Source organism: Phascolarctos cinereus, unplaced genomic scaffold (genome assembly GCF_003287225.1).
Source record: "Phascolarctos cinereus isolate Bilbo 61053 unplaced genomic scaffold, phaCin_HiC Scaffold_9;HRSCAF=440, whole genome shotgun sequence".
Classification (NCBI taxonomy): domain Eukaryota; kingdom Metazoa; phylum Chordata; class Mammalia; order Diprotodontia; family Phascolarctidae; genus Phascolarctos; species Phascolarctos cinereus.
The window spans coordinates 78,855,829-78,868,467 of record NW_027556402.1 but is presented as its reverse complement, the minus strand read 5'-3'; the positions used below and the strand labels follow the sequence as shown (position 1 = coordinate 78,868,467).

The 12,639-nt window shown below is 37.0% G+C and overlaps 1 protein-coding gene across 3 annotated transcripts in view; it reads right to left on the bottom strand.

Annotated features, from left to right (window-relative positions):
* HPGD (15-hydroxyprostaglandin dehydrogenase) overlaps positions 1-12,639 on the bottom strand; it is a 49,844-nt gene that overhangs the window by 24,509 nt on the left and 12,696 nt on the right. For all 3 annotated transcript variants that reach the window (XM_078149053.1, XM_020997842.2, XM_020997841.2), the window contains exon 4: positions 3,098-3,194. In XM_078149053.1, coding sequence (XP_078005179.1) covers positions 3,098-3,194 — 97 coding nt within the window. The remainder of the gene's footprint in view (positions 1-3,097; positions 3,195-12,639) is intronic.

The following is a 12,639-nucleotide window of genomic DNA, read 5'->3' as shown; positions in this document are numbered from 1 at the left end:
ACTGAAAAAAAACAGTTGAAATTATTAACAACTTTAGCAAAGTTGCAGGATAAAAAATAACTCACATGAAACATCAGCATTTCTACATATTACCAACAAAGTCCAGCAACAAGAGATAGAAAGAGAAATTCCCTTTAAACTAACCATAGACAATATAAAATACTTGATAATATACCTGCCAAGATAAACCCAGGAACTATATGAACACAACTATAAAATACTTTTTCACACAATAAAGTCACATCTAAACAATTGGAAAACTATTAATTTCTCATAAGTAGGCTGAGCCAATATAATAAAAATGACATTTCTACCTAAATTAATCTATTTATTCAGTGCCATACCAATCGAACTATCAAAGATTATTTTATAGATCTAGAAAAAATAATAACAAAATTCAAGAAGAAACAAAGCTCAAGGATATCAAGGCAATCAATAAAATAAATGTGAAAGAAGATGGTCTTGCTATACCAGATCTAAAATTATATTATAGAGCAATAATTATCAAAACAATCTTCTACTGGGTAGGAAAGAGTGATGGATCAGTGAAATAGATTATGAAAAATTACATTATAGTAAATGACCATAGTAATCTAGTTTATGATAAACCCAGAGATCCAAGCTTTTGGAACAAAAACTCATTCGTTAACAAAAACTGCTAGAAAACAGGAAAACAGTATGGCAGAAACTAGGTATAGACCAACGTCTCATAATGTATACCAAGATAAGGCCAAAATGGGTACATGATTTACACATAAAGGGTGATACCATAAGCAAATCAAAAGAACATGGAATAGTTTGTCTGTCAGATTTATGGGTAAGGAAAGAACTTATGAGTGAAGAAGATATAGAAAGCAATACAAAATGTAAAATAGATAATTTTTATTATATAAAATTAACAAGTTTTTGCACAAACAAAACCAGTGCAACCAAATTTACAAGGAAAACAGAAAACTGGGTAAAATTTTGCTACAAGTATCCCCGATAAAGGCCTCTTTTCTCAAATATTTATAGAACTGAGTCAAATTTATAAAAATACAAACCATTCCCTAATTGATAAATGATCAAAGGATGAACAGGCAGCTTTCAGATGAAGAAATCAAAGCTATCTATAATCATATAAAAATGCTCTAAATCACTATTGATCACTCTGAGGTACCACCTCACACCTATCAGAGTGGCTAATATGATAAAAAAGGAAAATGTTGGATGTTAGAGTGGCTCTGGGAAAACTGGGATACTAACATACTGTTGGTGGAGTTGTGAACTAATCCAACCATTCTGGAGATTCTATGTATTTATTTTTTCAATCAATAGATACTGATTGTATAATTGCTAACGTGTGGGGAAACTTGCCAATTTTTTTTCATACCAGAAAAAATATGGTGCTGGATGAGTACTCTCCAAAATGGGGGCTGTGGAATTAGGGCTTACCTCTCACCAGTAGCCTCCCACGTAGCTGCTTCCCTCCCCACTCAGAAGCCTTAGACTCATCCAAGCCCAGGCACTCACAACTATGCTGGAAAAATCTGGCTTTCTCTGCATCTTTTCTATGTGTTCCCTTACTCTCCCTTTATACATGTACCACTCCAATTCAGACCCTTACTACTTTTTACCTTTTATCACTTCTAACTTTGACTAGTGAAATAATGTTGGGGCACCTAGGTGGCTCCGTGGATAAAGTGCCATGAAGTCAGGAAGACTCATCTTCACAAGTTCAAATCCGGCCTCAGACACTAGCTGTGTGACCCTAGGCAAGTCATTTAACCCTGTCTGCCTCAGTTCCTCATCTGTAAAATAAGCTGGGGAAGGAAATAGCAAACCATTCCAGCATCTCTGCCAAGAAAACCCCAAATGGGGTCACGAAGAGTCAGACATGACTGAACAACATACAAAATTCATAAATACTCCCCAATCCTATCCATCTTTCATATCATTGCCAAAGTAATTTTTTTGTGTCATATCACTCCCTACTCCATAAATTCCGGTGGTTCTCTATTAGTACTAGGGCCAAATATCATTTCATCTTTACCTCATCCTACATTTCTGTATGCCTATGTTTCATAATGCATAATCATTAGCACAGTAGTACAAATATAATTTAAAGATAGGTAAATGTACATATATTTGGGGTTTGTGTTCAACTATCTTTTGCTGATTAGCAAGGGTGTGCTGGAGCCAGTTCTGACTCTGAAGAGCTGATTATTAAATTTTCAAGGTGAGCATTCGCACTTTGAATATAGGTTAAAACTATAAATCAGGGCTTGATTTAGTATTGATTTATAAACTTAAAGTGATGAAGAAAATGTTAAGGCCAAACAAACTTAAAAGTATGTCACATGTACATTTTTTTCTTTTTCCCCTGGATAGCTGATTGTTAAACATTTACCAGCAGGGGTATGCAATCAAAAAAAAATTTCAGATCACTATTCTGTATAATTACATAGTTAGGATTATGGGCTGATTCTAACAGTATATAACATCTCTTAACTTCATATGGAAATCTTGAGGATTTGTCAACCCACCCATCATTTCATCAAGCTTTCTATTTTTTCAAAGTGATTTCACACATGCTGTTTCATAGGGCTCACAATAACTCTTGAAAAGAATGTCTAGCAAGGGCTCTCGACCTGTGATCCATGGATAGATTTCAGGAGGTCTGTGAATTTGGATGGGATAAAAACTTACAACTTTATTCTTACCAACCTCTAACTGAAATTTAACATTTCCTTCAAATATGAATGGAGACAAAACATTTTTCTTAGGAAAAGTCTACAGACTTCCTCAGACTGCTAAAGGAACCCTGACATGAGCAAGGTCCAGGATTTTTGCCCCAGATAAAACATTTTGAGTGCTCTCAACCAGAGTGACAAAAACAAAAGGACAGTCCAAAGCAAGAACATGATGCAAACACAGAAATGCACAAGATCATTAGGAAAACACAAATATAAATTTTTTGCTGTTCCTTTTCAAACAGTCTTTTGGAAATGCAATTAAAAGAAGGCATGGGGCTAACTTTTTTTTTTTAAATACACTTTAATATACTAACCGGGAAGAAAAAAAATGTATTTACATTTCCTTTTATGGCTTTTCTTACCTGCCAGAGATGACATGTTGATAATGACTCCTCCATCACCTCCATTTTGTTTACTCATGTAGTCTAGTCCAAGATATGTTCCACTAATCACAGAAACCTGATAGAGAGAAAAAAAGGAGAAATCAATGTGCAGGAGGACTTTGCCAGGTGTTGTTGTTTAGGCAGGGCCAATGAAGTAGGTAAAGCACCTTCATATTTCAAGATGTCTTTGAATATTCATTGAAGCAAAAGAAAATCAGTCATACTTTAAATGTGCCAAATAATTACAGCACTGACCATGTTACTGTAAAACTTAAGATCATAGATTTAGGGCTGAAAAGGTCCTCTGATGTCATTTACATGTTATCAATTTATTAAAATGAATATTATTTGTAAAATATTTCACAAGCCCTAAAACACCATATAAATGCTAGCTATTAATTATTATCATCATCCAATTCAAAGTTTATTTTGCAGAAGGGGAAACTGAGACAAAGAAGATAAGTGACTTGGTCCAGGTTACATGGGGGCAGACCTGAGATTTGAACTCAGGACCTCTGATTCTAAATTGCTGTATAAAATATCAACTAAAATACTTGTTTTCCCTGGAAATACTATTACATTTTTCTCACCTTGTCAGGGCGTAGACCAGTTATTGCAATGGACTTTAAGTCCTGCTTAGTTTGAGAATCACCCAGAAAGATCAAAGAAAAAAAGATCAAGAAAAAAAGACCTCATATGTTTCTTTTCTAAATTTTGTTGTTGCCTCTTGACATTCTGTGCTCTTGTTCCAATATTCCTGTCTTCTGACTACTTCTTGGGTTCCATTATTCTTGCATTCCTTATCTATGAACCAGAAACCATCCATTCATTTATTTGCTCATCTCCAGGTTACTGTACTCATTTTGACCTATGGCTAGAATTTTAAGATTTCACCAAAACCATAAACAATTTGTGAAATAAAATTTATGCCTGAAATGTAATTATTTTCCCCTTCTGTCTTGGACTTCTTCACACTTGTGACACAGTTTTGGGAGACAAAAACTTGTTTGAGATTTCATAATTCCTACTTACATTTATCTGACTTTCAAGAACTAGATTAAGAGGAAAATTATCTTGAATGAATCTGAAGAGGTTGAATATTTGCTTTCCTATCTGACATTGCCCTTGTTTTAAAATCTTTTGGGGTTTCCCAAACAAGTACTCAGAGAGGCTTATCTTACACAGTAGTAATTTTGTAACACAAAATTAAATTACTATCCTATTCATTTGAGCAATAAGTCAATTTGACACTAAGCTGACTGTAGGGTAAATGAGCAAACCTAGAGGGCCCTTCCCTCTTCCTACTACTCCAAGACAAAACACAGAACTTAATTGTTTATATAAGAGAAAGAAAAAATAATATGGAAGGATAGAATTACCAAAGTCTGTTATATTCTGCCAGTTTCTGCCCAAGCCTCATGCATGCCTGAACAACATCTAGGTATCGTATGTATTAGCACTTTGCTTCTTACCTATAACTATTCTCACGGATTTACAACTTGGTTGACAGACAAATTCCATATTTTCAATACACATGGGCACACACACACATATATTCAAGATATTCCAGAGATGGGACTTGAACCCAGGTCTTTCTGGATTCAAAACCAAGTTTCTCTATCCACTATTTCATGCTGCCTTTGCCCCTAGACAATTATTTTGGTGTTCAAACAACAAAAGTTCCAAGTCCCACTCTTTGTGACCCCATTTGGAATTTTCTTGGCAAAGATAACTGCAGTGGTTTGCCATTTCCTTCTCCACCTCATTCTGCAGATAAGGAAACTGAGGCAAACAGGGTTAAGTAACTTGCCCAGAGTTACATAGCCAATGTCTAAGGCCAAATTTGAACTCAGATTTTCCTCACTCTAGGCCTGCTGCTCTATCCAGTGTGCCACCTAGCTGCCCAAACACTTCTTTGCAAAACTTATTTCAAAGTGCTTTCAAAATGAATCATTTAACTAACTGGAACTCTCTCTAGAAAACTGAATAGAATTCTGGTCTTGGAGTCAGACAAGCCTGGGTTCAAATCCTATCTCTGACACTATGTGACTATGATTCAATCACAACCTTTTCAAGTTTCAGTTTCTTCATCATCTAGCCCTGTTATTTTGGTGTCATGGAGATTGCTTTACACCTAAATAAGTTTTAGAAGCCTTACATGCAAAGCATTAAAATTTGGTTTAAGATATTTCCTAATGAGCCATTTTTTTCTCTTTAAGTAAAACTTCCTATTATAACCCCTCTGTTTCTTTCATTGTTCTGTCCATGGTGAGCATTTCTCTCATAGATGCCATAAGGTAAATGGATATATTTCATAAAACGATCCTAAAATGATATGATTCCTAACATTTCAGTCTTAGAAGAAACTTCAGATGCTATTCTCTGCAACATATTGCCTGAAGTAGGTATCTCCCTCCAGCATCCTAGTATGTGGTCTCTCAACTTCTGCTTACAGATGTCTAGCCCAGAGCCCCATGTGTTGTCTTGAGACTATTCATTCTATTTGTGTACAGCTTTAAAGGTTAAGAAGTTTTTCTTAGTGTTTATGAAAATCCTCCTGGGGGTGGGGTGAGTGTTTAAGTCCAGAATTAAAAAAAAAATTGTAAAGAACTTTCTGCTCCTATAGTGAGCTAAAATCTGTCTCCTTCTAACGTCCACCCCTAACTATTCAAATTAAATTGTTTTCTTTTTAACTTAAAGATTTTTGCCTCTTGGAAAGAATGTGCTGGTAAATGTTTAATAGAAGGCTGGGGCTGGGGATTATGCATGACACTTTTAAGTTTCATGTGCATTAGTAACATTTTCTCCAACCATTTCCTGAGTCTAGAAAATCAACCAAATAATAAATGGAGCCTTGATTTGTCGAGTTTGCCAATTTCCAAGCGATGTAAAAGTTCACACCAAAAATTACACTATTGCTCTCCTGAGTTGGTACAAGCAGTCTCTAACATACTCCTGCTTTCCCATCCACAGTAGTGTTTACCCACTACTATAATTTCCTCTTTGTCATTTCCCTTATCTCCTCCTTCATCTTCCCTTTGGGGTTTTCATTTAGAATAAGCATGATAAATAGGTATTTTTGTTTATATTGCTCAAACTGCATTACCTTATTTCTCCATTTTCTTGCCTTTTCTTATCTTCAGATTTGTATTACCCTTTGCTTCCTTTCCCTCAAGTTGTCCATACTTAACTTCTCATTATAGTTTATAGCATCCCTCTACATTGTATACTTGCTGCCTATAAGTTAGTGGGTGACCTTGACCTCACATAGGCTATGGATACTTCCTTGCATTGTGTACATAGTAAATGCTATTGTATCTTCATGGCAGGTATCTAGCCTATTTTGGACAATTCAGGAGAGCTTACGCAGCTTCCCTGTAGCATAGTGCAATGGAGAAAACAAAAAGAAAAGAAAATGGAGTGGAATCAAAGAGATTTGGGTTTCAGTACTGGTTTGTCCACTCACCAGCTAAAGTCACCAGACGTGATTGTTTTCTCATCTGTGTAATGGGGACAATGCTTAGCAAATCCACCTACCTCACTGGGTTGTGAGAAAGGTGCTCAGTGGCATTGGAAAGGGCATTATCAATGAGCTATTTATTGATTCATTTCCTTTGCTGGGTAGCACACTTGGGGTAAGGTACCTGTGGTAAGAGTAAAGGGACAAAGAGGCATGCAGTTTCATAGGGTAATATATTTAGAGCTAGAAGGAACCACAAAGGTCATTGAGTCCAACTTCTTCATTTTAGAGATGAGGAAACTGAAGCCAAGTGGCCTTTTTTTTTTAAAGATTGGGTTATGATGGCACATGCCCATAGTCCCTGCTGCTGGAAGGCTAGGGGATCACTTGAGCTTTGGAGTTCTAAGCTGAAATAGGGCTAAAATTGATCAGGTGTCGTCAGGCACAGGTATGGTAAGCTCCTAGAAGGAGGGGACCACCATGCTGCCAAAGAGGAGAGAACCAGCTAAGTATAGAAATGGAATGTTGTTCAGCAGTGTGTTGGGCCCTTGAGTGGCCCCTGCCTGACCTTCCAGCCTGGTCTGGATAAATAGAAAGACTGGCCCAGATCTTAGTAAAACTTTCTATTATTACTCCTCTATTCTCTCATTGTTCTTCCCATGGAGAACAATTATCCCTTGCACGCAATAAGGTAAATGAGTATTCTAGGTATATTTCATAATTATGGCTCAGGTCACCCCATCTTGCCCAGGCTGGAAGTACAGGGGGCACTCATGGGCTTAATGCACTGCTGATGGATTACCACCAGAAAGTTGATCTGGCCTGCTCCATTACATACTTAGGCTGGTTCTCCATTCCTTTGGTTTCTCTGACTAGGTATATGTGAGTATCTCAGGCTGGCTCTATTGCTTACCTATAGTTGTATCTCTTTCCTCATAAGTCCTTAATATCAACAATTTCATGTTTTTACTTTGAATTTAGTGGGGCAGATAGGAAAGAGTACCTGTTGACTCTTTGCTCTAATTTTCATACGGGAATAGAACTGACTTTTGCTTTGATTTATTAACATGTTGACGGGTTGAAACAGAATATTGGAGTGGGCATCAAAAAGGAGAATTCAAGACTCAGGTCTGCCACCCTTGGTTAAATGATCCCTGATCCTTAGTTTTCTTATATGTAAAATTATTGGGCTGAATTTGTTGTTGTTGTTGTCTTGTTTGACTCTTCATGACCCCATTAGAGGTTTTCTTGGCAAAGATATTGGAGTGGTTTGCCATTTCCTTTTCCATCTCATTTTACAGATGAGGAAACTGAGGCAAACAGGGTCAAGTGACTTGCCCAAGGTCACATAGCTCAGATTTGAACTCAGGAAGATAAGTCTTCCTGACTCTAGGCCCAACACCACCTAGCTACCCTATCGGGCTGGATTAGATACCCTAAAAGTTCCTTTATATCTTTTTGGGGGGAATGAAAAAATAAATATTTTCTTGTGATCATTTCAGACATAAGGTAGCAGAGTAGATGAAGAGACAAATTCAAACCCTTAGAAGTTATTTAACCTCTTAGTGTTCTAAACTAGAAGTGTCTAACTCAAAAAGATTAAAATGTAATTGGAAAATGTTTAACAAAATACTACATAAAATGCAATACAATACACATATTGTTAATTTGTGTTTTTTTCAAGTTAAATATGCCCTCAGGAATCCATTTCTATTTGAGTTTGGTAGCTGTTATAGGAATTTTCCTAAGATTTTAAATTGTTGTGGTGTTGACTTGCATTGGTAGATGTTTTATCATTCGGAATTCTCTATACCAATGAAATCATAAGTCCAGTCCTTTTCTTCTATCCTTCTCATGATCATTTTATCAATGTTAAAAATTAAGTCTAGATGCCAGCATCTGACTTTAAGTAACTAAGAGAGGGCCTGCTCATATTCGTGGCCCTGAATTACAACTGTCTGATTAACTTGGCCACATTTCTTCCCAATATGTAGATTACAATTTGCCCAGATCAGTTCCTGACCCATCTCACTTAATAGAATTCTCAGAATCATTCGAATTCATAACTCATGTCTGACTGATTTAAACTATAATTTATTTAGAATTATTGAACAATCACAGGATCAGAGCTAGAAGGGACTTCTAGCTTAATCTCCTAATTTTAAGGATTAGGAGATTTAGGCCCAGGGAAGTTAAATGCCCTGCCACAAGGTCACATAGGTCCTATCAGAGAGAGAATTTGAATCCAGGTCCTCTTTGGAGAGCCTGTCTTTTCACTGTGCCTTACTGCCTTCTGGTCTCAAAAGAGCATCATGGTATAACCATAAAAAGGTGAACCTCACAGAAGTGCCGTGCTCTACCTGACTTGGTACACCAGCTGCTTTGCAGTGGGGATCTGTCTTTTCCTTCATGAGGCTGACCTGGGACACTGGCCTGGCCTAAAAAGAATTTGATGAAGAAGATCCATTGTCTGTTAAAGAGTCAATGGGAAGCATGTTTAATTCTGGAGCTTTTCAGGGCTCCTGAGTCCCCATTTCCACATCCATAGAATGGGTATTGGGGGAAGGGGATTAGATGATCTCTGGGGTTCTTGGAGAAAACATGAAGCAACTAAATGGCATAGTGGATAGAATGCTGAATTTGGTTTCAGGAGGACCTGAATTCAAATGTTGCCTCAGACACTTAGGAACTCTGGGACCCTGGGCAAGTCACCTAACTTCTTAGCCTCAGTTTCCCTCATTTATAAAACTAGGATATTAATACCTACTTCAAATGATAATCATATGAGAAAATATATGTCAACCTTTGCAAACCTTAGAGCATTATATGCTAGTTGTCAGTTTTATTATTAATGTTGTTGTTATTATTATTAACATCATCATCATTCCCTCTGACTCTACATTTTATAACCCCGTAAAGTTGTCTAGAACTCCAGATATCCTCTGTTGGATTTACTGCTGAAGAGATTCTGGTAAAAGGGCAGGTGTTGAGCCTTGGCATAAATCAAGTAAAACCTACTCTATTTTAACTGGAGGAAAGGGAAGGGGGCGGGGTGAGAAAAAGCTACTTCAGGTGTGGCAGAGTAGCACCAATAGACTGGCTTGTTTTTCATTCTGAGCCCTTTGCACCATAAAGAACCGAGGTGCCATTCATCATTCCTGCTGAGCATAACAGCATAAATGTATAACAACAGTATAAAAGAACCACAGATGTCATTGGAAAAACTCTGTGTGTAGAGAGGAGGGAATGATGGCTATAGACTGGCTACGCTGGCAGCATTCAGAGATATTTAAATATAGTACAGTATTAACTTCTGTGCATCACCATGTATCTGACTGAGCTTCTCTTCTAGGAGCGTGTAGTCTCAAATGGGCACTAATAACATGGTAGAGCTGGAAAGGGAAACAGGGTCTTTGCCAAGAAAACTCCTAATGGCCTCATGAAGAGTCAAACACAGCTGAAACAATACAACAACAACATGGTAGGGCACACTGTATCTGTATACGACCACAAAATGAAACAAGGCAGAAAGATGAGGAAGCTAAAAAATAGAATTATTATGAATATTACCCACAAGTGCAGAGTCCTCCATTCTAGTCTTACAGAGAAGCATGTGGAAAGGAGAGTGGGCATTCAACTCTCAAAAGTCTGTACTATCAGTGGGCTAAGGAGGAATGGATTGAACAAACTTTTAAAGTTATCTAAGAGTACCAAAGGTCGTCCTGTTCTCTTTATACAAAACCAAACAAATGCTTTCATTCCTCTGTACAGTCTAGCCAAGGTTACCTATAGCAGCAGGGTCCCAAGAAAAATAAAGGAAAACTTTGCTTTAGTGAGGAAGGAGAAGAGTAGTTGGCTGAGGCCAGTGGGGATACAGAAAATCCCTTTTGCTATTCCAGAGTTTCCTATTTACAAAGAACCTATTGAGGTTCTTTCCTGCATGGAGCAGGTGTTTATTCAACCAAGCATTGTTATTTTTTTAAGCCAACATGCCTTCTTTGCTTGACAGAGGGAGATTTGAGACCTTATTCAATCTCTGTAGTCCTCTCAATCCTGTTTTATATTTCCTGTTCTTCTCATGTCACTGTAGCTTCTGACAGTTTTTAAAGGCATGAAAGTGGTCATTTGCTCAGTGCTATTTTATTTAGTCCCTAACCACTGCAAACCTCTGCACTACTAAAATATCTGTAGTGATAGCTGAGTAGCTTCTAGCTAAAGAATGGCAAACGAGAGCCTAAATGGGGGTGGTGGTGGGGATGGCATCCATACAATCCTATGGTTCTTTGGATAGCAGCCCTCCCACTTGGTGAACCTCACTCAGATCATCCTTATTTTATGTGACCCAATTTACTTTTGCATTTGAAACAAAGTGTTAAGGACAGTGAAATGCACAGGGTTCCTCCTAGTCTCTGAAGGAAAGGGTGGTTTCTGAACCTGTTTGGTGGCATAGAACTTTTTCAGTCTGATTAAGTCTACGAAGCCTTTTTCAGTATAATGCATAGAATTACAAAGGAAACTAGTTATAAAAATGTGGCAGAATTAGGGTGCAGAAGGAGATATTTTTATATATGCACACTGAGGGAATTTGTTTTGTTTTCTGTGTGTTTGTTACTAGAAATTTTATTTTCTTTTTCCAGTAGAAGAAGGGACAAGAAGAGGAGATCTGTAAGTGTTTATAATATAAAAATAAAACACATCAAAAATTAAAACTAATTTTTAAAATAGTTGTCCAAAAATTTAAACAAATTTATGGATTCTAGGTAAAGAATCCCTTTGTTATAAAAGAACCAGAAATCCAATTTAACACTGCCAAGTTATTAGCTTTTTATGCAGGAAAACTTAAAGTTCTGTATTCAGACTGAGCACAAGAAGCTAAGTAAATTTTGAAAAGAGCCATTTGGTGATCCTAAATTAAGTCTCAATATTTGCATGACTTCACGTGTATAATTGATATCATGCCGCTGGCCTTCTCAATATGTGGGGGGAGGCGTGGAAGAGAATTTGGAGCTCAAAATTTTAAAATATGGATGGTAAAAATATTTTAAGTATAACTGGGAAATATTTGATGAAATAAACAGATTTTTTAAAAGACTAAAATTAAAAACAGGCTCATAGTAAATAAGGCTTTAACCATGTGCAGAACTTTAAGGTCCAGTTTCTAATTAAAATAATTTTTTTTTTTGGTACAGACCTATGATTTTGTTGTTATGGGGAATCCTCACTGGAGAAACTATTACAATAGATCAACTTCTGCTTTGTAGGATATAGTCTTAAAGGGTTGTGAAGGGGAGGAGGAGGAGGAGGAGGACTGAGTACTGAGTCGTTGAGTGAGTTGCCGCTCTCTGGTGTAGCTGAGAGTTAAACCTTGGTCAGCTCTGCTACCTTAAATTGTTAACATCAATGGCATTTTTTAAAGAACATCTAATTTCCCATGAAAGCTCTTGACAATGTCAGCTAAGGAATATATTTCTAAAATCCCTCCATTGTTAAGTCCCATATCCACCTTTGTAGGTGACTGAAGAATGAATCCAAAGGGTAAATCTTGAATGCTCTGACTTAGCCTGTGCCCTTAGCTTGTGTCATCCTAGCCATCAACTTCTTGGTAAAGGCACTTGGATTTTCTAGACATGCTATCATGTTATCTGCACTTAATGATATTCTGACTTCTACATTTTTTCAATGTTAATCCTTCCAATATATTTTCCTGGTTTTTATAACTACTGAAATTTCCAATACTGTCAATTTTTTTTAAAGTAGTAAGAGTGGGGAAAGAAAATGAATCCAAGAATTCAGAAGCACAGACCCACCACGATCACTTGGCTACATGTTTGCTGAATGGAATTGGCGGGATTGAATTGACCGAGAAATAAATCCATTTGATTCTTCACCCATTTTAGAGGCATCATCACTCATACAGCCTACACCATTAGTTTGCTTCTTTCCTTGGAACCCAAAAGGGCTAAGGAAAACTAACTCTCTACTCTGTGGGAGAAAAAGAAATATTACCAAAGGGGCTGTTGTCAGTAATCTTCATTGAACTTCTCTCTGCCAGCTTATGGAA